The sequence below is a fragment of the Aythya fuligula genome, chromosome 1 (genome assembly GCF_009819795.1).
Source record: "Aythya fuligula isolate bAytFul2 chromosome 1, bAytFul2.pri, whole genome shotgun sequence".
Taxonomy (NCBI): Eukaryota; Metazoa; Chordata; class Aves; order Anseriformes; family Anatidae; genus Aythya; species Aythya fuligula.
Genome location: NC_045559.1, coordinates 93,220,664 through 93,245,611, shown reverse-complemented (window position 1 = coordinate 93,245,611; position 24,948 = coordinate 93,220,664). Strand labels below are relative to the sequence as shown.

Below are 24,948 nucleotides of genomic sequence, written 5' to 3'. Positions count from 1 at the left end.
TGTATGCACAAGCAGCAGTCCACTTTTGCCCCAGGACCGTTAAGTGTGCGCTACATGAGTACAGAAATGGCATTCCTTTCATTGCTCAGTGCTAACAGCAAAGAGGATATGACATGGAATAGATTGGGATAACATCACAGAAGCTGCTTCAACGATCAGTTAAAACATTACATCCCAATCAAATGAAAACAATGTTGCTGGGTAAAATGGAACCACCAGTCCTACAATTATCCAAAAGCAGAACAGGTCTGCTTCCTCAGTGTAAGAGTGGAAGGACAGTGGCAGCTTCCCCCAACCCCCGTGAATAATCAGGAGAATAGGTAATAACAGAACAGCGGTTTGACATTCTTATTTTTGGCCCTAGTTTACCAAGTTAAGTTTGAAAACAGTGTTTTGGACAAGATTAGTATACCTGTTTAACCCAAAAAGCATTTGCATTTCTTCATCATCCTAGCCTCTGCTTCTAAATGTGCACTTCTTAACGTGACATGAAATACTACGGTAAGCAAACTGTGACTAGGAAAGTCAGCACATGTGGTAACTCTTTAAACTTAGAATGCAAGATATGTCCTAAAATACCATCAATATCCTGTGGTAAAACATGACATTTTATATATTTTTTTCCCTTCATTTGTTTTCTGTGTCTCTTCTATACAGCATACAAGCACCTTCTACAACACGGAGTTCAGTGTACTTACATGTACCAAACCATGCATATTAAAGCAACTGCTTGCTAAATAGATACCAAGAGCATAAGAAGGACACTGATTGGATAGCAAATAAACAGTTTCAGCCCCAGGACATGAACTTTCCTTATTTAAGGGAGAGATTTTTAGAACAAGGGAAAACCACAGTCCAGATAACGCTGAATAAGTCACATTAGGTTTTTAGGTTTTGATTGGAGCTATTCCACGCCCTAAGATTAAGCTTGTGGTTGCTGAGCTCAGGCTATGAAAGCTGAACAATTTGTTACACGCATATTCTGAAGACCAGTCGGAATAGCATTACTCTCCTACTACTTTTAGTACTTAACTCTAGATGTCAGTGCAGGGACAAGTTCCCAGAAGAGAAAAAAACACTGAGACTGTGCAAGCCCCACAGCGTTACCCAGCTCTACATGCAAGCCAAGCACCTGCTAACCAGAATGGAAAGGCAAGTTGTTTTAAGAATGACAATTAGAGGAGGAAAAACACCTATAAAGACTGTTTTGTGCCAGGATGCACTAGCACTCTCATCCCTTCCTACTCCTATCCACTTAGAGAGCTGTACCTAGTCTTTTGTGGTAGAGGTACTACTCTCAAACATGCATATTTGGCACTAACTTTTCGAAGTACGAGATGGATCCTTGCCAAGAACTGGCAAAGTTTTAAAATTCAGAGGTAGGTACCATGTCACTGACAAGCATACAGCTATCAGCAACTATCTACATCAACTACGAAAAAAACTACTAATGAGGTGACTGTATACCTGCCAGATTACTACATCTATTCTAACAAACTTTTCATAGTAGATGGCTCAAATGCATTGCAGTGCTATTCTCAAATGCTGAACAAGGAACACACAGGGCATGTATTTGCTTTCCAAGTTCCAGTCTCATCATGTATTTTTTTTTATTATTATTATTTTTTTTTTCTTTTTTTTCTTTTTTTTTTTTTACAAACTTAAGATTTGGAAGACATAATGTCCAACTATTAGGAAGGTCTGAAAATATCCCAGAAAGGAGGGCTGACAAGAAAAGATGAGGGATAGCAATGAGAACCTCCCATTGTATACCAATGGGATTGAACCCTAAAGCACAGAGATTTTTAAAGTAGCCATGGTCATTACTGCTTGTAATGCAGATGGAAAAGAGGTGAAAGAAAGAACCACAAGGCCACATACTTTATATCACACAGCACTTCTTTGAAGTTAGTCGTTTCAAATTGCATCAAGTCACTTGCTTTGATGCATTTATTTTGCCCCACCTTGTGGTGAAAAATACAGTTCACATATCACACTAAAGCCATCTAACTTACGTTGTATGGGATTCTACTGTCGTGGAAGAGATCAGAGACCAAGAATATCCTAAAACACATATTTACTTATAAAAATAGAAGGCCAGCTCTACTGAACAAAATAGCACTTACCTACTTGCAGTAGATGCAGAAACAACTGATTTGATTATTTTAAAATAATCAAATATTATCAAGAACAGTTAAGTAATATGCTTTTAAGTTTTAAAGTCATCATTTCATACTGTACAACTACCCAAGTCAGCCTAGAATTCAGTGCTAGTCCTTCTGATAGCATTCCAATGCAAAACCCAAAACCATCAAGGGGGACTAAAAGTAGTTTAAATAAAATAAAGCGTTTTATTTAAGCTTCACATTATAGCTACCCATATCTAGACAAGGGTTTAAATTACCTCTCTTCCAACAGTACAACAGCAGTTTAGACAGCTCTGCTTTTATACTGCATAGGTAACAGTTTACATCACCAACCCCAAGCAACTACATTAGCTTACCATATTAGCAGCGAAGTCGCAAGGGAATGTAGGCCAAGCAGTGGTTAACACTGCCTTCAACACCTTCACAGCATGTCCCTAGCATCAGCACGGCCAGGTTTAAGTTCTGAAGACCTATACGAGATGTCTAAAAAGAATTTTTTCCTAAAAAGCATTAGGACAATCAAAGAGTAAGTTCTAAAAAAGCAAGGCTCTAAAGAAGCCTTCTCAATGAAGCTGTTAATATCAAGATACCTGTTCTGAATGAGTAGCAAGTATATTCTTGCATTTTCTTCTTTAACCTCCTGGCAACGCAACATCCAAGCCTGCAGAGTCTTGCTACCAAGTTAATGCTATTAATTCCATTTCCTTTCATGAAGATTACTTACCTAGTACTGTTACAGTTATCGATGACTGTGCATTTCCAAGTGGGAATGTAACTGCTTTGCAAATATATTCTCCTGCATCAGAAAAGCTTACATTTTTCAGGACGATTGTTGCATCGGTGAGCGAGTAGTTTTTAAATGACACTCTTCCTTGGTATTTTCCTTGAATAGAAATTCCGTATTCAGGGTGATGAACAGCAATAGTCTCTGAATTTTTACCGTGCATCTTCTCCCACGAAACTTGTGTTATTGTTTCATTTACATCAATTATGCATTTCAGTGCAACCTTCTTCCCCCAAACTGCTGTCACATGTGGATCAACAATTGGTCCAGCTAAGGTACCTAAAAACAAAGCAATCATTAGTTTGTATACAAAAATGTTACACCTCCAAGACTTCATATTAAGCCTCCTTTATTAGTCAGCTTGCCTTCTACAAAGAGAAGTCCTACTTCTACTGAGGAACCATATTCTAGCTATTTCACAGCAAAATACAAACACGTATTGCTCTTACAAAAGACATGCTTTAAGTATTTAAGTAGCAGACAAACTAGATGTAGATCTATAATTCTTCAGAGAACACTAGCATCACTGTGTAACGTCCTACCATGACAACCTGATGATCATGTAACTGGTGTATCCATCTTTTATCAAGTCAACTAGGTATGAGATGACATCTAGATCCAGAGCAACAGGTTAAAAAAACAGGTAACTGCAATTATTTCTGAACTTCAGAAGACTCCTAAGAGACCATTTAGTGCAAAATATGTAAGTTAAACCTTCTACCACTCATAAATTAATTTGCTTTTTAAGTGTCTACAGGTAAAAAGCTGCCCCTTACACTACTTCATCTCCAACATTCACCATCAACCTAAGAAGACAAATTTAGCTTGAATACTCTAGTTTCCAGTGAAGACACACCATCACATAAACTTCCCGCTGAACTATAGCGCTCCCTTCATACTACGTCTTTCCTCTGTATTAAGACAGTAAAAACACAACAGTAGGGATGCTTACCATTCACTTAAGATTCAATTTACTTCTATTCAAGACCTAAAATATTTCCCACAGTAGAAGTCTTATTCTGAGGTCAGCATTTTGCACTACCTCCTTTCAAGGCAGGAAACCCACTAGACAAAGCAGTTTGTACCTGTTCATTAAACCACAAGTCCCCAACTTCTTCTGCCAAACATATGTTCCAGAAACTTAAATCATTCATTCTCCCATTAAACTAACACAATGAAAAAAAAAAATCAAGGTCTTAATCCATGCTGTGTATTTTTACTGTGCTTAAGTTTTCAAGGTACTATTTCAACTGCTCTAATTTTCTCTTCAGTTGTCGAACTGGTACTTGAGCTGTTACTTAAAGAAGTCACATGGGAACAAAACATGGGTCCAAATTTTTAGTAGCACAGCTTTCACATATATGAAGAGGTCATTCAACTGGAGACATGAACCATATTATTGGTCACAAAGTCTCAAGAGGAAAAAAATATTTTCAGGAGAAATTCTGTATACAACTTTACATGAATCCCTTGTTGAAAGCTCTGAATTTCCCATCAATTGATTATTCAGTGCTCAATCCATAACTAAGTCAAAGAAGTCACATGAACAAGTGACTTTTTGTACAGAGAAGGGCGACGAAGCTGGTGAGGGGGCCTGGAGAACAAGTCCTACGAGGAGCGGCTGAGGGAGCTGGGCTTGTTCAGCCTGGAGAAGAGGAGGCTCAGGGGCGACCTTATCGCTCTCTATAGGTACCTCAAGGGAGGCTGTAGAGAGGTGGGGGTTGGTTTGTTCTCCCACGTGCCTGGTGACAGGACGAGGGGGAATGGGCTTAAGTTGAGCCAGGGGAGTTTTAGGTTAGATGTTAGGAAGAACTTCTTCACTGAAAGGGTTGTGAGGCATTGGAACAGGCTGCCCAGGGAAGTGGTGGCGTCACCATCCCTGGAAGTCTTCAAAAGACGTTTATATGTAGAGCTTAGGGATATGGTTTAGTGGGGACTGTTAGGGTTAGGTCAGAGGTTGGACTGGATGATCTTGAGGTCTCTTCCAACCTAAAATTCTGTCAAAATCAGTTTCTGTGAAGTAATTTAAAGATTCAAATAGGAGATTCCATCTGTACAGAACTCCTGACTAACAGCAGTACTATGAAAATACAAAGTACCACAAGTAAATCCAACTAAGGAGAACTTCATACAAAGACAGCTGACAGGCCAGTAGGGGCTGTTAAGGGGAAAAAGGCCAGGAAAATAAAAAAAAACTCAACAGGTGTAATCAAAGAACACTTGCTAGCCTCTTCACACTTCTGCAACTAGTACACATTGAGACAGACACTCAAAACAAGGCAGCTGTCTAAACACTTGATTAAAGCAGGCTGAGTTCTGCCCAAACTTGGGTCTCCACTTGCCACTGCCGTTTACATTTAAGGACAAGTTTGGGTGTTCCTTGGAAAAGCTAACTATTGTTTTCTACTTCACATATAAATAAGGCTCACAAGTTTTATTTCTGTGACACATCTCCAATTATACCATGTTGCGTGTTTCACAGTGTTCACAATGTATGTATTCTATGATGTCATGGACTCCACAAAGTGATTTTTGGTCTGGAAGCACCAATTCAGAATGTCAGGCCTATACAAAGTCTCCATCTGCACCAAACATCGAAAGATCTGCTGTATTAAGTGCAACCAGCTACTACTAAGTACAGAAAAGCCCTGCCATCTGACACAACAGCAGCTTGGATTTCTGGGAAGACAAACTGAATACGGAAATCATTCTGCTTTGCAGCACACCAAGTAATTTGTTTCCTTTTAAATTACATCTTAGCTTTTTAAGAGTCCAATTGCAATAGTTACAGGCATTAGCTACATAAAGATGACGGAAGCACATTGAAAAAAAATTACTGAACTAACAATTATTCCTGTTTTCTTCAGTTGTGAGAAATCTGATCTTTTTCACTACGGAATACATTTAACAGCTCATTTGTGCTTTGAGACCATTGTGTTATTTCTTACATGGACTGCATGGATATTTTCAGCAGTCCAACTTCACTGCTACTTTTAAAGATGTACAAGCTGGAGCAAAGAGGCATCAAATACACCTGCTTGCAGCTATGTAACATTCACCAGCTACATTTTGTTTTTCATTTACCTTTGACAATACAGGAAATAGAGCTAACAGAACATTCAACCAAGTTTTACAAATGTGTCTTTTCTTTGGAATTTGAATGTATCAGAAGACAAGATCCGCTCACCTATGTTAGGCATTTAACTTGCAATTACACATCCTTTGCATGTAAGGAAATGAAAGAGGCAAGGGATGCACAAAGAAAATTTATCTGTTAGCAAAGGATTAGCAGAATGATCCATAGTAATTTTTGGGTAAGTGAATGGTATTGGCTGTGTTTAATACAGACTCTGAAGAGCCTCCCTCAAGTACACAGCAAGGCTTGTGAGAAATCAGGTAAAACAAGTTGCTTCTCTAAATATTAAAAGGAGTGCAGCTAAATATGCAGTGGGAAAAAAAGTTTCTGAAGAAGATGCCAGCATCTAGCACAATTAGAAGCAGCAATGTTTAAAAAAGCACTTGTCAACTGCGACCATTAACTTATATCAAGTCTAGGAGCAAACATCTGCACTACTTTTCTTTACTATCATACAAAACAAGAAACATCGCAGTTCCAAATGCTTGTATACATTACTCCTAAGTATACAGATTATTATACAGACATTAAAAATGGAAGGCACAGACTCCAGTAAATATAAGCTATTCTTTCCTGACATTCGATCAGTTCAGTACTTTCTCCTCACCACTCCGGAATTACCTGTGCACCTCACCTTTGCAACTCAGAGCTGTTTTTCCTATCTACACAGCTATAAATTTGGGGGAATTTGTGAAGCTTTGTTTTGTCAAAGCAGATAGAAGTTTGTTAACTACATGGTGAATATAACTTCAGAAGCAGTACTATCCTTAAGTATCCTTTCAAACAGCCTTTGAGTAGCAACCAGAGAATTTCATGATTCTGTCAGTGTACACAACAGCCTTCTCAGGAGCTCTTCCAAAAACGCAAACTGCTTGCTGCAGATATATCTTCCATTATACAGCTGCTATTAACCTTATTGGAAGGTTACTCACTCATTCTTTGTATTTTTTACAACTTTTTCAGCATTGGCATGAAGCTTAAACCATAATTCATCTCAAACCAATCCAAAGTAAGCACACATGCAGACAGCATATACTAGGTAGAACTTTAAAAGATCAAAATAATAGTATAAGGCAATCATGGAAAACAAGTTGTCCTGGTTTGGGCTGGGATAATTTTCTTCCAAGTTGCTGATATGATGCTCTATTCTGGATTTAAGACAAAAATAAAGTTCATAGATCTTTCAGTTGTTGCTGAGCATTGTTATTCTTTACAGAATAATTTTGGCTTGATAGGACCTCTGAAAGTCATTTTGTCAACTAAAGCAAAGGCAATTTTGTTCAGTTTGCTCACAACTGTCTGGTCATTTTCAATGTTTCCATTAAGAGAGATTTTACATGAGACACCTGAGATTTTGTTTTTCCAGATTCTCTTTAACATTATGCTCAAGAGTCATCTAATACTGAGTCTTTCCTGCGTATTTCCACAAACATTAACAAACACCACAGTGTTCTTGTTCTATCACTGCAGATACAGTTGAAATGAGAATAAGCAACCACACATCTTAAAATCAAATACCAACAGTTAAGACCATTTTGGCCACACAACATGTTTTCACAACAGGGAATCCTGAGCTGGCCAAAAGGTTCTCTTCCTTTATAAAATGTGGTTTGTTGCAAACCAGCAATCTAAAAACTTTATTTTGCATGATTTTAGGAACATATCTAGGAACTAGTACTGCATGAACAAAGCATAGTTGCACTGAATGTTTTGAACCTACCTATTACTGGAAATGATAAAAGTATTTAATGATCTCGTTAGGCTTCAAGTCCTAGGTCAGAGCAGAGCAAGACAGACAAGCTATGACTGCATAAAAATTTGTTGCTCCAACCTAAATAACTCACGTAGGAAAGCAAGACTTAAGTTACTTCGTGGGGAGGATGTTATGTACAGGCAATTCTATACTTCTACCACAGATAGTTTCATCAAACAACGGTACACTTATCATCTACTTGCCAAGATTAAAATTCTTACAGTAGCTTTTAGAAAGCACTCATGTTTGCAAACATTACATTGTATCACGCAGAACTTCTCCGAAGGCAGTGACAGTGAATGACTTAACTGCAAGTCCATACATCAAACACCTTTCTTCATTTCCTACTTGGTTCCATAAAGCAGTAATGATCCATTCATGATATGGTAGACATATGTTTAATGCTTAGTACTGACAATTAGTAGTGGATAGAAACATGAAATAATAGATTCTGTCCTTGTTATTCAGTAACTTAAAGTTCTGGTCCTCTTCATCTCTACTTGTTGGGGTCTTTATGAATGATGGTATGTCTACACCCTCCTGCCAACAGTACTCACCTTCCCACTACTTCCTCCCTATCCCCAAACCAGAGAAGCTCGCATTATTTTCACTATGTGGCTTTAGTCTAGAGAAGCCGTTTCTGAAGCTCCTGCAGTTGGTTCCTATTTCCATTTGGTGTCTGAAGGCAAAACCACCTTCAATTACAGTTCTTGCTTTTGCAAGAAGTTCTGGTTGTAATGCCACCTCTATGCTAGTACCATTCAGGTCATTAGCCTGAATGCTACCAGAAATTGAACACTTTATACAACAAAATCTGTTTTATTGAATTAAGTTGTACCTTGAAAGATCTCTTGAGCTCATGTTCTGATCCAAGGCTATATATTTTTTTTTTTTTTTTTTTTTTTTTACATTTAGCTCTACTTAGCTGAACACACATACTAAGTCGAATTACTACAGTTTGATTAACCTAAGGTAGTGAAGTCATGAGATTTTAGTTCAGTTCTACTGCATACTAACAAGGAACTTGTGTTCACTAAAAGAGCTCAGGCTTGTTGCTGCCTCAAGGATTTCTTCACACTTCTGACTCCCATTGAAGTCACCTGTTTCTCAATTTTAAGTCATTCTAAGGAGGACTGTTTTACACACATTATTGCTTAGGAGAGCACTTCAAACTCTCAGGGGCTCTTATTGTTCCCCTTAAATGTTTCCTGAAGGAATTAAAACAAAGCACAAATAATGAAAGCAGTTTATTGAAGACATCTGAAAGATTCTCATGTTTAAAATGTTATGCTTAAACTATAGAGTTCATTAAATATGAGTAGGCTGCTTTTCCAAATAACCCAGGTAAACGTACCGTAAGCCATGACTTAAAGCCTTTCAAAATTGATTTATCTGCTCTGTTTCAGTTCCTTCTACACCCAGAGAAGACTTCTTAACAAAAATCACTTAAATAGCTCTTCACTCCATCCTGTAACATTCACATCTCTGTGCTTACTCTGTCCCTCCTAAAGCCTAGTGGAAACAGCATCTTCCATTTGCACAAGTCTCTGGTTTTAGCCTTCAGCTAGTTGCTATTATTTAAGTACTTGTGGTTGCTGAACTAACTGTTCAAACTATTAAGTTAATGACTAAGCTGATACTCAGAGCTCTCTATTAAAGGAACCAGGAGTCATGAGGACTACTTACTTTGACACAAATATTTCTATTCAAGAGCTTATTTTGCTCAAAGACTATAATGAATAATAATTAAGTCAAAGCTGTTGCAGATCCATCTTTTCTGTTTGCTCGCTTACAAGTTACCTAAAGGTAGTTGACACTACCAGTCATCTTCTACTGGTGAGTTACAATAATTACTGAGTTAACACACTGCGAAGTCATACCGAATCCCATTATCTTTAAATCTTTGAACTTAACTATTATCCTCCAGTTTGGACAGATGTTTTAGAACTTCTTGTCTGTACCAGTCAGCTACAACACCTCTCAGCCTGTTTCATAGACAGCTATGTTAGTTGCATGTAGACACCAACAGTTTCTCCAATTGATGCAGTCCCTCTCTATTTCCAATTCTACGAGCATAGACAACTTAAAAAAAAAAAAGCATTCATTTAGTACTCTTGGCTCCACACTTGCTCCAAGATGTCTCAAAATAAAAGAGCATCACAGAGCTAGGGACTTCACTCCGTTGTGGATGCAGGGATGGAAAGGATGAGCAGCTTGTTCTAGTAACTCAGTTGAAATACCTTCTAGGGGAACACGTTTTTTGGCCCTTTGAGTTGACACACCTCTTTCTTCAAATAAACCCTATCTCTTCATCCTTCCAATCTTCTTCTGCACTACCACAGTTGAAACTGAGATCAAATTTCAAGGCCTGGTATTGCAAATACATCTCAGTCCAAGCTAGTTGCATTTGTTTATTTTGAGGTGAAGACTCAAGTTTCACCTTGGTTTAAACAATGAATGTTTTATTTTTAAAATAACATTTACATTGGGCTCTTTAACTCGCCAGTTTTAGACTGCTCCAAGAACCTGATTTGAAACAGCAAGGCACTTAGCATTATCATTTCACTCGTCAGAGAGCACTTCAAAAGATGAAATCAGAGAAAAATCCCAAAGACTTGCTTTCTGTTGTGTGGGTTTTTTTTGTTTTGTTTTGTTTTGTTTTTTTTTTAGAAACAGAACTCAGGACTATCAAATGTTGCCATGATAACAGAAGCGGCTTGCTGGTAATTCTTAATCAAAATTCTCATTAGTTAAAAAGAGATAGGGTCACAAAAACAGTGACCTCCTCATTGAAGCAAAGCACTCATGCTATGAAAACAGAGTTTAGTCTCCACATGACCAACTTGGTTATTCACTGTAATAAACAAAAGATTTAGAAATCTTTCTTTATGGAATGGTCATACATTTCTAATTACAACAGCAATCCATTTTTGTTATCAAGTATCGAACTGTGGCCTACTTACCAGTCCACCACTAACTAGTAAAGAAAAGGGACCACATGGCCACTTCCTAGCCACTCATTTTGTACTAGCTGTCAACTGTTTCTACAAGAAGATAGAGCCAAACAGCACATGAGTAGGAAAAAAATAAACAATTTTTTCCCCACATCAGCAAGTTACTCAGCTTCTGGGTGTATCCTGCTCCAGTGCTAATGAGAAGAGCTCCAATCAAGAGCTGGGCAGAACAAGCACATCCCATTTTGGTAGCAACAAGTTGCTATGTCAGCACAGCTTCCCACAGCAGAGTTTTAAGGTCAGGCTAAACATCATTACCTCAGACTACTTTCAGCTGGCATCAGGATAAGTATTCTTCTAGCCCTTCCCCCTACTGCATCAGTGCTTATCAGGTACCTTTGAGAGCTCACCCTACAAAATCATCACTTGATTTCTTCCTGACTTATCCTTCAGAGTTGGGTTCTCCCCTGTTAGTCAGTTACAAGTGGCAATGCAACAGAGACAGAAACAGCACAGCCACCCAGTCTGGTGGTATTTTCAGATTTGTTTAGCTAGAGATTGAAATCACTTAAGGACACAACAGAAAGCAACCCTCAAACCACCACTTGAGGCTTTATAAAAATATATTCTTAAATTACTAGGAAGCACTCAGTGTGCGTCTTCAGCAACTGAGAGAACAATCAAATTACTGTCTCAAGAAAAGATCACAACCACGGAACAGAACAGACTCACGTACCTCAAAATGCTTCAACATCAGCTTCCAATTGTAATCATTAGCCAAGTCCTTAGGAGAAAACTGCACTTAAATCAGAGAGCAAGTATCATAGCATATTCCTCTTCCGTGATCACCTGCCTGGTCACAATCCCCAGCTCAAGCAAAATGCTAGTTTGGCAATCAAATTTTTTGGGGGAGGTAGGCAATGAGGAACAGAAATAGGGAGTGTTACCTTCTATAACCCTTAGGTTTATTAACTCAACTTCCCCTTTTACCTAAAACATTTCCTTTTTTAATGTAAAGGAAAGAAAGCAAGGAAACTAAGTATTATACTTGTATATTTGAAGAGCAATTCTTAAAACCTTGTTCAGTTTTTATTTCAACAGTATCACCAGCATGGAAAAGCTGATCAGAAGACCGTCTTGAAAATTAGGAATAGCAATTCAACAGACCTCAGCTAAAGCAAAAGAAATCCTGTTGGCCTTTTTCTGCATTACACAGTAACAGAATCACAGACTGGTTGAGGTAGAATGGCATCTCTGGAGATGTAGTCCATCTCCCTGGCCAAGCAGTGTCACCTGTAACACATTGTACAGCATCGCATCCAGGCAGGGGTTGAACCTCTCCGGAGAAGGAGGCTCCACAGCCTCTCTGAGCAACCTGTTTCAGTGCTCTATCACCTTCACAGTGAAGCAGTGTTCCCTCATATTAAGCTGCAACTTCCTGTGTTGCTGTTTGTGCCCATTGCCTCTTATCTTGCCACTGGGCACCATTAAAAAACTGTCTGGCCCCATCATCTTGGCACCCTCCCTTCAGGTATTTATACACATTCATGTCTTTTCAGTCTTCTGTTCTCTAAGGTACACAGGCCCAGCCCTATTAGCCCCTCCTCGTATGATACCAGCTAGCTATCAGTCTCTTATCCCCCCCCCAAAAAAAAAAAAAAAATGTACTAGCATTCCAAGGACCCAAGCCTTTGTATCAAGGGGTCTTGACCAGATTCCAGAAGAAAACCAGGAACATTAAAACAATTGTGCCATGCCATGTTCCTAGATTTCTCCCACAGCACTGATATATTAGCCCCACTGTGGTTGCTCACACGTTCTTCTCCTCGAAAGATCGCTATTAACTTCTGAACGTTCACTTGTTCCATGTACAACTGGACCAAAACCAAGCTCCAGTCTTAATTCCAACATAGATGCAGCTATTATATTTACAAAAGCAAATGTAACCCTTCTGTCCAGTAAATGCAAACTTTGATCATGGAAGGCAAGGAGAAGCATTAACAAGTGCTCTCTTATTCCAGTGTAACATACATGTAAAAAAAATATTCAATTCGGAGTTCACCATTAACATAGCTTGATCCCAACTCCTACACTAATACTTCAGAGGTCCGTATATCTGAGCCATTATTCTTATTTCCCAGTGCTGTTTTCTCAACATGAAACTAGAGCTGAAGCACAAGGTAACACCACCTCTATGTATGGCAAGCACTGTGCCCCGCATACTCTGCTTCTTACCATTCTCTGAAGACCTTCAGCAATAGGCAGTAGAAAATTAAATACAATCTAAGACACAAAAGGAAAAAATAAAATAAAAAAAAAGGTTAGGCTCATGATTCAAATTGAGTTGTCAAGGACAATCTCAGAAAGCCAGTTTTATAAGGTTAAAGCTTTAAATCTAACTACTCACAGAGAATGTTTATGAAGCCTTAGCAACTTGAAAACTTCCTCTGGAATTTCAACTTAAACCATGCTAGCATCACTGTGTTTTACATGCTCTTGAATTATAATCTTCTACACATGTTAACGCACTGCAAATTAAAGTACTTACGTTTACCCCAATACCATGCGTTCAGATGTTTACAAGACATGTTGAACTAATGAGTGAAGTGATCTATAAGGCAGCTGGAAGATGTTCTGCAACAAACATTCCAAACATCAGTTTAAACAGACAAACCTCTCAATCCCATCCCCTTTAACGAAGAGCAAGCAAGACAGCAAGGTGCTCTTTTCCCAGGAATTGGGTGAGGCTCAAAAGCAGGACTAGAGGAGAACATACCTTCAGCCCTACTTCTTCCAATCCTACTGGTAGTATACAAGCTCACTATAGATATATATACCTCTTCCACCCAGAAGCACGAAATGCTTCCTATTCCTCTTTGAATGTATTTATCCCCAAATACCAAATGAATAGGCATTAATATACTTAAAGAAAAACTAGGGAGATCAACAGGCAGTTGCTCAAGTTACCACTCAAACTTTTTGATGGGAAGGTTTGTTATAAAGTTCCAAATGATCTTCAAATTCTTTTGAAAGACAACATAAGTAGTCCTGACACACTGAGCCGGAAGAAAACACTGACGTCCTCCTATGTGGCATCGAGTTTGAATAGTTAACAGAAACAGCTAGCTAACAGATACAGCAGGAGGTCAAAAGGAGCGCTGTGCTTCTGTTCTGCATCTTTGTTGGGCTGCTAACTGCATTAGAGACAGAAAAAGAAGTTAGACGTAAGTCTCTCCCAGTCAGCCTGAAAAGCAAAGGAAAACTTCAAGTTGTAATGGGACCAAATTAGAACAATAGTCAGTATGAACATGTACCAGTAACAGACACAGGATGTTACTCAACTGGTTAGAGAACAAAGAAGGTTCTCCAAGTCAAATGAAGTTTAAGTAGATGGTGATTATATTTCAATAATTCAAAGTCCCAGCCTAGACTACACCAACAAAGAGAAACTCTTTTCTAGCTAACATCAGTAAGGTCTCATTTGGAGTTTTTCAACCACAACACTGTACTTCACATAGTAGCCACCTAGGGAATCTAGGTTTGAAAGCCAACAAAGCATGTTCCAAGCCCTTAAATATGATCCACAAGGAAGGACTGGAAGCAGTCATCTTTGTTCTCAGAGACAACACCCCAGTGAAGGTCCTGATTTACACATACTGCCAACTACTACCAAGTAAGAACCCTTCTACTACTGAGTATGCCTGTAGATATGAAGCATTAAGTCACCAAGACCATCTCTGTAGCCTCAACTTTCAAAAATTGAGTAAGATGCTGTAACAGAAAGACCTTTGATGAAGAAGGTAGTTCCATACTGAGATTTTTTTCCCCTGCACTCCTCATGACCTGGTAACCTAATAGCTTAAGTTGTCATACTAGGGAAACTGCATTTGTGCTCCCACAAGGGAAATAATCAACAAGATGAGATTAGTGTGGAAGCATAGCAAACAGCAAGATGTCAGGACAATCATTTACTCCTAATACTTTCAGGTGGCGCAACCCTAACCTGACCTGTCAATTTAACTCACCACTGTTTTCTCAGTAACAGTCCATCTCTCATTGGTATCACCAGCTTTTTGCAACCACAGCATCCTCTGACAAGGCGTACCAACATCCTTGCCATCAGTTCACAAAAAAGAGAAAAAACAAAATCTGTGCTTGTAGCTTGACCCCTTTTAGCTTTGAGGTAGCCCTGCTTTTTGCACTCTACTAGTTGACACATTGTAGTGCGCACACATTTTAGACATAGCTCATGATTATGATTTCACTGATGCCATCATATCCCTTCCTCTCCTTCCTGCTAAGGAATCTTTTCCTCAACTAAGGATTCTTTGCCTGCAACATATACAAGCCCCCTTCCATACCTTTGATCCTTGTTGCCCTCCTCTGATTTATTCAACCTGAGGCTTTTTTTTTTTTTTTTTTAAGATCAAGGAAGCAAAACTGAATACAGTACCTGAAGGATGGGCAGACAACCTATTTATATGTAAGCACATAACATGCTAAGTTCCCCCCTCCTCAACTGCAGAGGGTGTCTTGCCCCATATGCTCTTTCAGTGATAACACAAAGCCATCACTTCAAGGAAGCATCCATCATGTATTCCAGATTTTGTCTCCAAGTACACGAACAGTTCAGAGGACATAAGGAATCTAAGTTACTCCTGTCCTCCACAAAGAAGGCCTTGTGTACATCAAACATCCGTCTACACTAGTCAGATTGCTTTAATTATCTACCACTGTTTCTTAAGGTAACCTACCTTTATTCATATGTAACTTGTTGTTGCTGATAGCATGTTGAACAAGGTTTCATATTCCAGAAAAACACCAAACACAACATTCTAGTCTTCGCCAGCATGGCCCAGCACTGTAGCTTTCACTGTATGAATTCTTCACAGGACAAGGCTTAGCAAGGCCACAGTAACTACTAACTGAAGGTTTGGTTAGATAAATACCCTCCCCACACTTCCTCTGAGACTTTCGGAGTTCAAACATCTCTTCCTTAAAAGATACTTCATGTTATTACAATACCTGCCAACTATTTTTTAAATGTGAAGAGTAAAGGGGTTTGGCAATAAGTCACATCTGAGAAGTTACAGCCTACCACTCCTCCGTCACTGCAAAATCAGGACATGATCAGTGAATTAGCAGTGTAACCTACCTAACTTAGCCACTAACTTGCTAGAACAGGGCTTGTTATTTCAGCATGCACACTTAAGTCCAACAACGTCCCTTTCAAGTTACATAGCTGTTGTCTCAGCACTACCATATAATAAACTTGTCATTACCTACACAGAACCGCAAGGCAACTGCAGCCAGAACTGAAAACAAAATGCAAAATCATCACTAAGATTCTATTGTTGCAAGTTGCTGCCTTTCACTGTAAGCTAAAACAACACTGTCCTGCTCCACAGTTATAACACTGCTATAGTAATTGCAAGGGTAACTGCAACACACATCCTACTAGATAAACAGAGAAAACTACTGTCTATTTCTGAGTATAAATTGCATGAGTGTGTTCTACACCCATTGCAGATTTAACCTGTCAGACCAAGCCACCTAGCTCTGCTCAAAGTTGGTCTGGTTATATCTTTGTGCATGGAGCCTCATCCAGTCAAGTATTTCATGTTGACATAGAATTAAAGTCCTCAGCCAATTTGGGAACCCTCTCCGGTATCTGAGATCCCTCAGAAGCATTTTTTCCCTCCTTACATTGACCTGGAGTTTCCCACACTCCAGCTTTATATTCCTTATAAATTCCTTGTGCTGCACCTCTGAGGAACTCCTGGCTCCGTTTTCTTGGCACATTCCCTCAGGCAGCTGCAGGCAGCAGGACTCCCTCCCCTCTTCCAGGAAGAGGAAGCCCAGCTCCGTCAGTTTCTCCTCATACACTCTTGCTCCAGCCAGTGAGCACCGTGGCCTGCCGCAGGGCTCACTCTGGTACCTCAGCAACTTCCCTGTACTCGCAAGTCCTCAGCTAAGCACTGTGCTCCAGTGCCAGAGGCAAAGGATCACTTCCCTTGACCTGCAGTCACGCTCAACAGCCCAAGACATGGCTGTCTTGCTTTGCCGTGGGGGCAAATTGCTGACACATGCTGTATTTATTGTTCCCCAGGACTCTACATCTGTGCCTGCTAGGCTACCTTTGAGAGCACTGGACCACAGCCCATGCTATTGCATATGGTTTTTCCAGTCCAGATGTGGGACTTGGCACTTGCCATTGCTGAGCTCCGTGAGGCTGCAGCCAGCCTGTTTCTCCAGCATACTGAGGTCCATCGAAGTAGCACTCCTGCCTCCTACTGTTAATGGTACCCTGGGTTGGCATCTCCCACAAACTTGCAGTAAACACCAGCCTGTCTTTAAATACAGGAAATTAAATTCGCCCCAATACCAATTAAGCCACCAGTTGGACACAGCTTAACTGAATACCACCCTTCAAGCCACTTCCAACCACCTCCTTGGCCATCACACGCCTAAACAGGCCTGGAGGTTGATTTGGTCTACAATCTTTCCAAAGACTGAGGCAAGACTGATCAGACCATAGTTTCGTGAGTCCTCCTTACCTCAAGATGGACGTGGTATTGCTTTTTCCACTTGCCAGGAACCTCAACTCATGAACAGTTTTCAAAGGCAACAGCAGTGACATAAGCCAACTCACTCTGCACCCTCAGAAGCGGACTTGTCAGCCCATGGTCTCAAATACATGCAATGACTTAAATACTCTTCAACATTATCTTCCTCTACAGTGCGTAATGCTACATGTCAATGGCTCTACTAGTATAGTTCGGGAACTAGGAGGCCAGAGGGCAGGACTCACCGGTGAAAACCAAAACAAAATGTATTGTACATCTTGCTGTTTTCCCCATATCCCTCCTTACAAGGTCCCCAACCCCACTGACGAGCATGCACACATACCCTTTAATTTTTCTTTTGTTGCCAATATAGTAATAGAAGCCCTCCTGTCAGCCTTTAGCATCCTTTAGTCATTCCAGCTGCACCAAGCTTGAGCTCTGCTGCTCTGTACCTGCGCTCTCAGATACTTCCTTCATGGTTCTCCTGCTTCAACCTTCCACAGACTTGGCTTATTTTGCTGAGCCTCAGCCATGAGTTCTCCATTTTTCCAACAGGTCTGACAGACAATCAGCATGGATTTCCAACACATCGCAGCAGCCATTTCTTGTAGTTTGCAGGTTTTTTTCCCCCTTGAAGACAGTCAGCTGTTCTCAGATCATTTGCTCACTGGAGCAGTTTCCCCATGAGAACATGACAAGCAGATTACTGTGTAAGGTGAAATTATCTCTTCCACAGTCCACAATTACGACTATCAAGGCTATTTAGTCCTCTCAGGATTTCAAACCCAGGACTCAAAATCACTTAAGTCAAGGCTGCCATCGACTGTTACAACCTGCTCTTTGTGAATGTAAGTACAGGCTCTTGCTTAGTCAGTCCATGGTCACCTCCGACAAAAAATTGACTTGAACATATCCCAAGCATCCCCTGGATGGTTTGTGTGACACTACAATACTACCTCAGCACAGATGTGCAATTCAGGCTGTTCATTTGCCATGCTGGATGCACTTGCACATGGGCAGTACAGATAGGATTCCCTTTTGTGCTGCCTTGTCAACAGGAGTCAAAAGCATCTCCCATTAAGTCCCCTTTGTATGCTTGTTCATCATTCCTCATGTTTTCACTTTGGCTTACATAGAAGCGTGTGAGTATTCCAACATGCTTGAAGCCCTCCTCAGACGTTAACAAATGCATTGGAAAACAAACTCCCACTTTAATCTCTCAAATAGACCTAATCTCTGCCTCAGCAGTCCTTGTTTCTCAAGGAGAACAGTGGTCAGACGAGTCAAAGCCCAATCTGCAGCACCAGCCATGCAGCCAGGTGCTGACCTGCTAGATACATTCACTGTTAACCCAAATCTTTTTCCTTCATTCAGAAAGCCAACTGGTTTGTTGTCTCCGCACTTCCATCCTTCACCCTTGCCCCCGAGTTCTTTAGTCACTCTTGAAAATGCTTAGGGTTACCATTCTTGGTGGGTGCAAGCTTATCTACAAAGATTACTCATTTAAATCAAAGTTATTCTCCCCACTAAAACCTGGATCCAAAGTAGAAACCTCTAAAGACTTCACATCAGGTCAGCAGATGGGGTGCCTCAAAGACCCAGCGTAAACTCTGTTAACTATTACCTCCCTTTTCTTTCCAATGACATGAAGTCTTTTACACACAACAGGAGACTATTAAGATGCACAGAACAAAGTGCAAACACACAATGAAACCACTAAGCAATTTTCATGTCTTCCATCTGATGATTAAAACTGCTAAGACCACAGTTTCAGTTACAACTCCATCAGGACAAACCTCAGCTAGCAGCCAGTAAGTTAATAAGCTTCCTTAAACATGAAAAAAAGCTGTCACAACACCTTTCAGTTGACATTTCTGTGAAGGTCAGTCAAGTTCCCGCTACGCTGACAGGCCTAGCCAGTACTAATGGAGACAGAACACTTGGAGACCGCCAGCAGCATTTGGTGTTGATGGAGTGAACAGTCCTTACAGAAAGCTTTAGCATGAAGTACCAGAAGAATTTGTACAGACGTGAATTTTTAAGTTAAGCACCCAACCATTTTTTTTTTTGTGAAACTGATTTTTAAGGAAGAAACTGTCCTTATAAGCATACTGCAACAGCTTTAAGCATTCAGCATTCCCTGTCCCCACAAGTATACCTCCCACAGGGATTACAGAACTGCTAAAGAAAAAAAAAAAAGAAAAAAGAAAAAACTTCTGAGGAACACTGGTGTGTAATGCTTTTCTAAGTGAAGGGATGAAACTCTCATTCCCCAGGAAAGCTCCAGTTCCCTCAAGCAGGAGGCTACTCCTCCAGTCCTTCCCTTTCTATACACGGTGTTGTCCTTCCTCAGATATTAGGCATGTAACACCTACTCTAGGAACTGAGGTTTACAGGAGAAGTTATGTTGTAATTTGCACTACAGATATCAACGAAGTCACAAGTCCAGGAAGGTGGCTAAGCATAAGCTTTGCATTTCCTTATACTTGTACATCTGGAATGCTGTCAGTAATTCACAACTTCAGCCATACCATGCAATATGAAGTGACCACATTTCGTCAGCAGCAAAGTCATGAAATACAATGACTAAAGCTCAGCTGTCCATTGCAAGATCCGATTAATTTTCTATTACATTACAAAGTTACAGGGATGTGTGCTGCTTCCTGCATTGCTGACACTGCACTGGAGGGCAGCATTACCAATCATTCCACCAAGTTAACCCTTTTTTTTTTTTTGTCAGTGATCTACATCAGGACCATAAGTCTGTTACTGATAGCCAAGCACAAGAAAGCTTTATAATAGCTTCTATATTTACTGCCAAAATCTATTTGCCATATTTGTCACACTACCAGCATTACTCTCAGCTGTGTGCTGTAACAGACTGGTCTCACTGGCTACGTACTGAACTAGCAGAAATTCTTCCTAAGTTATTACATACTGTTGGGGTTAACAATGAGAACCAATTTTCATTTAAGCTTTTAATCATTCTTAATCTATAAATCAAGCCACTTTATAGGACAACCTTGTTTCAGACTCCACAAACACTTCACTTTTGTTTAAGCTTGAAATGTGTAAGTAGTTCTACACTTCTTCCACAGCAAGCAACTACTAGTTATTCTAGTTGCTGCCTACTCATGTGCAAAAGCTAAGGCTTATTTCGACTGGGACTTCTGTAGGGTATACAACCCCAACCTAAAGCAGGACCAACTTTGAATTCAGATTACGTGGCTTAGGGTCATACCATCATCTAGTTCTGAATACCTTCAAGGACAAAAACTCTACAGCATGTTTCAGTGCTCAATCTGCCTTGTAGGAAAGAGCATTAACACATTACTGGAATTTCCCTTCACGTAGCTTGTGTCTGTTCCTCTTCCCCTTCCTCTGCGGACTTCTAAGGAGATCTAGCCTTGGTTTTCTCTTACCCTCTAAGCCACTGTAGCCAGGAATTTGGATTCCCCAGAACTGTGTGGCTACGCCTTCACCCCCCAAAGGTGTGCTGCTGACCCAATAAGGACTCCAGCTTCTCTCCTGTAAAGCTTTTTTTCTCCAGTTCACACCACATCCATGCTGCTGCTGCATGGGGTCATTCTGCCCCAGAAAGATTTAAGTTTTGCCTTTGTTGAATTTCCTGAGGTTCACACCTGCAAACCTCTGACTCAATTAGCCCTAGCCTCCATAATACCCATTACCCCTCCCAATACGTTATCATCCACAAACTTAATGGAAGTTTCTTACTGATTTGCATGGATGGTTGGTTAAGACAGACTGTCCTAGTACATATCCCTGACGAAACATACCAGTAACAAGCCTCCAGCTGGACATGGGATAGCTGATACAATCCTTCTAAGGCCAGCTGCACACACAGCTTTTTTTTTTTTTTTTTACTCACTTTAGTCCACTTACTTAAATTGTAACTCAGTCTGGTTACAAGGACTTTCTCAGCAATCTTGTTCAAAAATTATTGAAGCCTTAGTACTCTCATACTAAGGTAATACTGTTGTTCCTTTGCCCATAGCCACATCCTATGAACTCACAGAAATCGATTCATGATCTCTTTTCATACCAGCCTCAAATTGTGGAGACAACAGAACTGTGTTTACTCACTTTACATTACTCACATATTTGCAGACACATCACTTTAACACACCTGAAGTGTGCCTCCCAAGTCTCAGGAAATACAGCAGTAGACTAGCTCTCAAACTTCATCAACCAAGGGAACTTCTGTTAATATTTCCATTGAGTCCCACAGTTTTCACCTCTTTAAAAGTGAATACTCTCAGCAGTATTCTTATATGATCTTATAAGAAGCTTACATGAAATTTCTTCCACACTTGAGTACATTCACATTTGTCAGGAGCTAATGTACACTATTAGATGTTTATGCGAAACCATTGACTTGTCAGCTTCAATCATCAAGACATTTCACTATAGTCAAAAGCCTGTTTTACAGCTGTTGAACTGAAGTTGTCTTAAACACATAAGCTATGTCCAGAAGCTTGAGCTATCTCTGATACCACCAAATGCCAAAATGCATCTATGCAGAATGCCACCTAAACTTAGTACGCTCCTTCCTGTACAGGGTATCTGGAACCAATTGGTGTATAGCACTTCCTATCTACCAGAAGCAGGCTCTTCTATGCTACCTCAGCTACCAACAACGCACTGCAACTGCGTGTACTCCCATCTTGTAAGAAGTGATTAATGGTATGTTTACAACCATTCAATTCCCATGTTTGTTTTCTTCAGCTGTAGAGATAAATGCTACAGTACCTTAATGAAGGCATAACGACATTGTTCCTGTTTCAAGGAAGTCTACCTTAGGAAGTCACAAGTGCACTAAAGTGTTTAAAGCACAGAAGTGACACTGCTGGAGAAGGGCTGTTTGGTCAGTTTTTACAGTACAAACAAACATCAACCATCAGAAGCACATACAGACACAGAATTAGGCTTCCCAGGTCTTTTCTGGCCTCACTGACCTCCAGTAATCATTTGTAGCAGAGTTGATAAAGCATGGTTTTTTTATTGTTGCAAAGGCCAACAGGAAGGTAGGAGAAATTGTAGGGCAATGTGAGGAAATCTCATTTAAGTAACTGAAAAAAAAAGAAAAAGATTAACAGAAGTCCAAAGTCAGTTCATCTGTTACCATGAAGAAGTTCCTTGCATTTGCTGCTATTTAACTTAGACTTGATCAAGGCAAATACTGTTCCACCAGATGAAGTACACTGCAGAGAAATCAAGCAAAGCTGGTTACTTAGAAAAATAACCTCGGTTTTTCCCAGTTCGACCTCCAGCAGCCATTCATCCAATAGCATGTTCAGAAGCATGCTTGTCTCAGCAATAATTATTTTCCAGCTTAATCACATGCAACATGGTATTCCAATTAATGCAGCAAAAGAAGTGGACAAAGATGGCCCATACAGAACAAGATTAAGAACTTCAGCCAAACTCTAGTTTGTAATCCTCTGACTGAAGACTAAGGAAGACAACAGGTCAGAAAGCAAGGAGCTCATCAAGCTAGTTCAGCTCATTACCTCCACTCTTTTATTATGCACTTCAGACATGGAAACCTGCTTGACTAGCTTTTCAGTACCTTTCTTGGGCAGAGACTGCAACTTGGATAACATTAAATTCTGTGCTTGCTACTGCATTACAGTGATACATACCACTAGCACACTAGACATATAGAACAGTCACTCAAGGAAAATATCCTGTCAGTTCAAACTAACTACAGGAAGATACTGAGGACAAGCTTAAAAACTGTCATTTTTAGTAACAGACTCGTTGAGAAGAGGAAAATGGTCTCCTGAAACTCACAAGAAAATCTGATATAGGAAGAACAAAAATAAGCAGCGAGAACCATCCACTGCTGCAAGTAATTCTAATACTCCACTCAGCTCTAGACAAACTACACTTGACTGGGTTTCATGTGGCAGAGGCAAAGCCATGCCATTTATTTTTATGTATTGCAGTATTTAAATGGCTTTTACTTCCATGTAGTACTTGAGAAGGCTTCAAAGGTACAAAAAATATTGAACAGAAGAACACAGAAGTGATTAAGGAGGCGAGTCCGGAAGCTTATTACTTTTCAGTACCTGAACTCTTAGCGACTTACTCACTATCTTGCCGATGTACAGCTTGATCATATCAGCTTCCAATACTCAGGAAGTCACAGGTAGAAGGACAGAAGACAGAGACCCAGGTTTCGGCTCTTCAGAAGTACTTTATTCTTCCCGATATTTTTGTTCTGCTAGTAACTCATTGACAGAGACTTATTTATCAGTTGATATTTGAAACAGTCCCAAGTCTAAAAGTTAATTAGCTGAAAGGAATGAGATGGAGAACAACTTGAAGTGCTTGTCTGTTTAATAGCATGAGAAAGTTTTGTTTTCAAACTATGACTCGTAATTTATTGTGCTATGCCTTCAAGCTCTGGGTTACCACACAGCTCATCTTTGAGATGTAATGTACCAGGGCTATGACACCTGCATGCAACGCAATTGACATGAGCTCCCTCACTTCACTGAAGACTTGCCTAGTCAGTCAGTAGCCATGGATTGTGGTGCAAACCGTGTCTGCACATAAGAGAAACCCAAGGTTGCCTTCAGTCCCAAGACAGAGGTGAGGGCTACTTCCACAGCAACGACAGTCTAGAATGGGACAGCAAGCTGTCAGCCATCAGTAAGATTAATTTGCACCAGTTTGTACAGCGGGTATACTGCCCTACTTTCATTCACTACTGACTTCATTTGAAAGCACTGAGACTTAAACTTCAGACCACAGAGCTCCTAACTGAGCTTTTCAACAGACCCTAGAAATGCTCCTCATCAGCCCCATACATAGCTGGCTGATAAAGCATATCCCCAGCTCCTTTTCCCAGCAGATCCATTTACACTCGTGATGTTGCATACTTTGAAAGCTTCGACTATCAGCATCCAAAAGGTAATCAGCTGATTTAGATGCTCTGCAGAGACAGCACACTTTCGCTTCTCCTGCTGTAGAGCAGCCCTGCTTTCCAGTACCATCCTGGGAGCCATGATACATAGAGGGGGTGGGAAAAAAAATTTACACTGATCATATATCTGAAAGAGATATATAGCACTGCAGTCTTAAAAGAAATAAATCCTGCCTGAGTCCTCTTTTGCTCAAGAGGAAACATTCACACTCCATGACATACAATTATGTTATTTAAGGCAGCAATAAAGAGAGAAACGCATTGTTTAGATCAAGAAACAGCTCCATCTTCACACAGCTTAAGTGGGTAACAAGTCATCACAAATTTTTATAATACCTAAAGTATTCAGATCTCAGCACCTCAAGGTAACATTACATTTCACTTCCATATGTCTACAGGTGTTCTTGCATATCAGAAGCTAAAGTGTTACAGCAATCATGAAGTTTAGTATTAATGAAACATAAGGATGCCAATTAACACTGATGAATATAAAACCTACCACCTGCTTTCACCCTCTCCATGCAAGTTTTATAACCATTTCCACCAGCTAGAGCACCTCAGCTGTTATTTTTATTTACATGTTACATTGCATGTTAAAAAAGTCTTGTCTAATATTTAAATAGCAGTCAAGAACAAGCCTATACAATATATTTTAG

The 24,948-nt window shown here is 40.0% G+C and overlaps 1 protein-coding gene across 2 annotated transcripts in view; it reads right to left on the bottom strand.

Moving 5' to 3' along the window:
- The window catches only part of NECTIN3 (nectin cell adhesion molecule 3), a 59,520-nt gene extending 36,039 nt beyond the window's left edge, over positions 1-23,481 (bottom strand). Inside the window, exons 1-3 of one of the 2 annotated variants that reach the window (XM_032183207.1) lie at positions 23,453-23,481; positions 22,317-22,430; positions 2,872-3,210 (exon numbers count right to left, since the gene is read on the bottom strand). In XM_032183207.1, the coding sequence (XP_032039098.1) occupies positions 2,872-3,210; positions 22,317-22,329 (352 nt within the window). In that variant the 5' untranslated portion in view covers positions 22,330-22,430; positions 23,453-23,481. Of the gene's footprint in view, positions 1-2,871; positions 3,211-22,316; positions 22,431-23,452 lie in introns of those variants that run through there. The other variant, XM_032183199.1, reaches the window with a different exon arrangement.
- Positions 23,482-24,948: the final 1,467 nt, after the last annotated feature.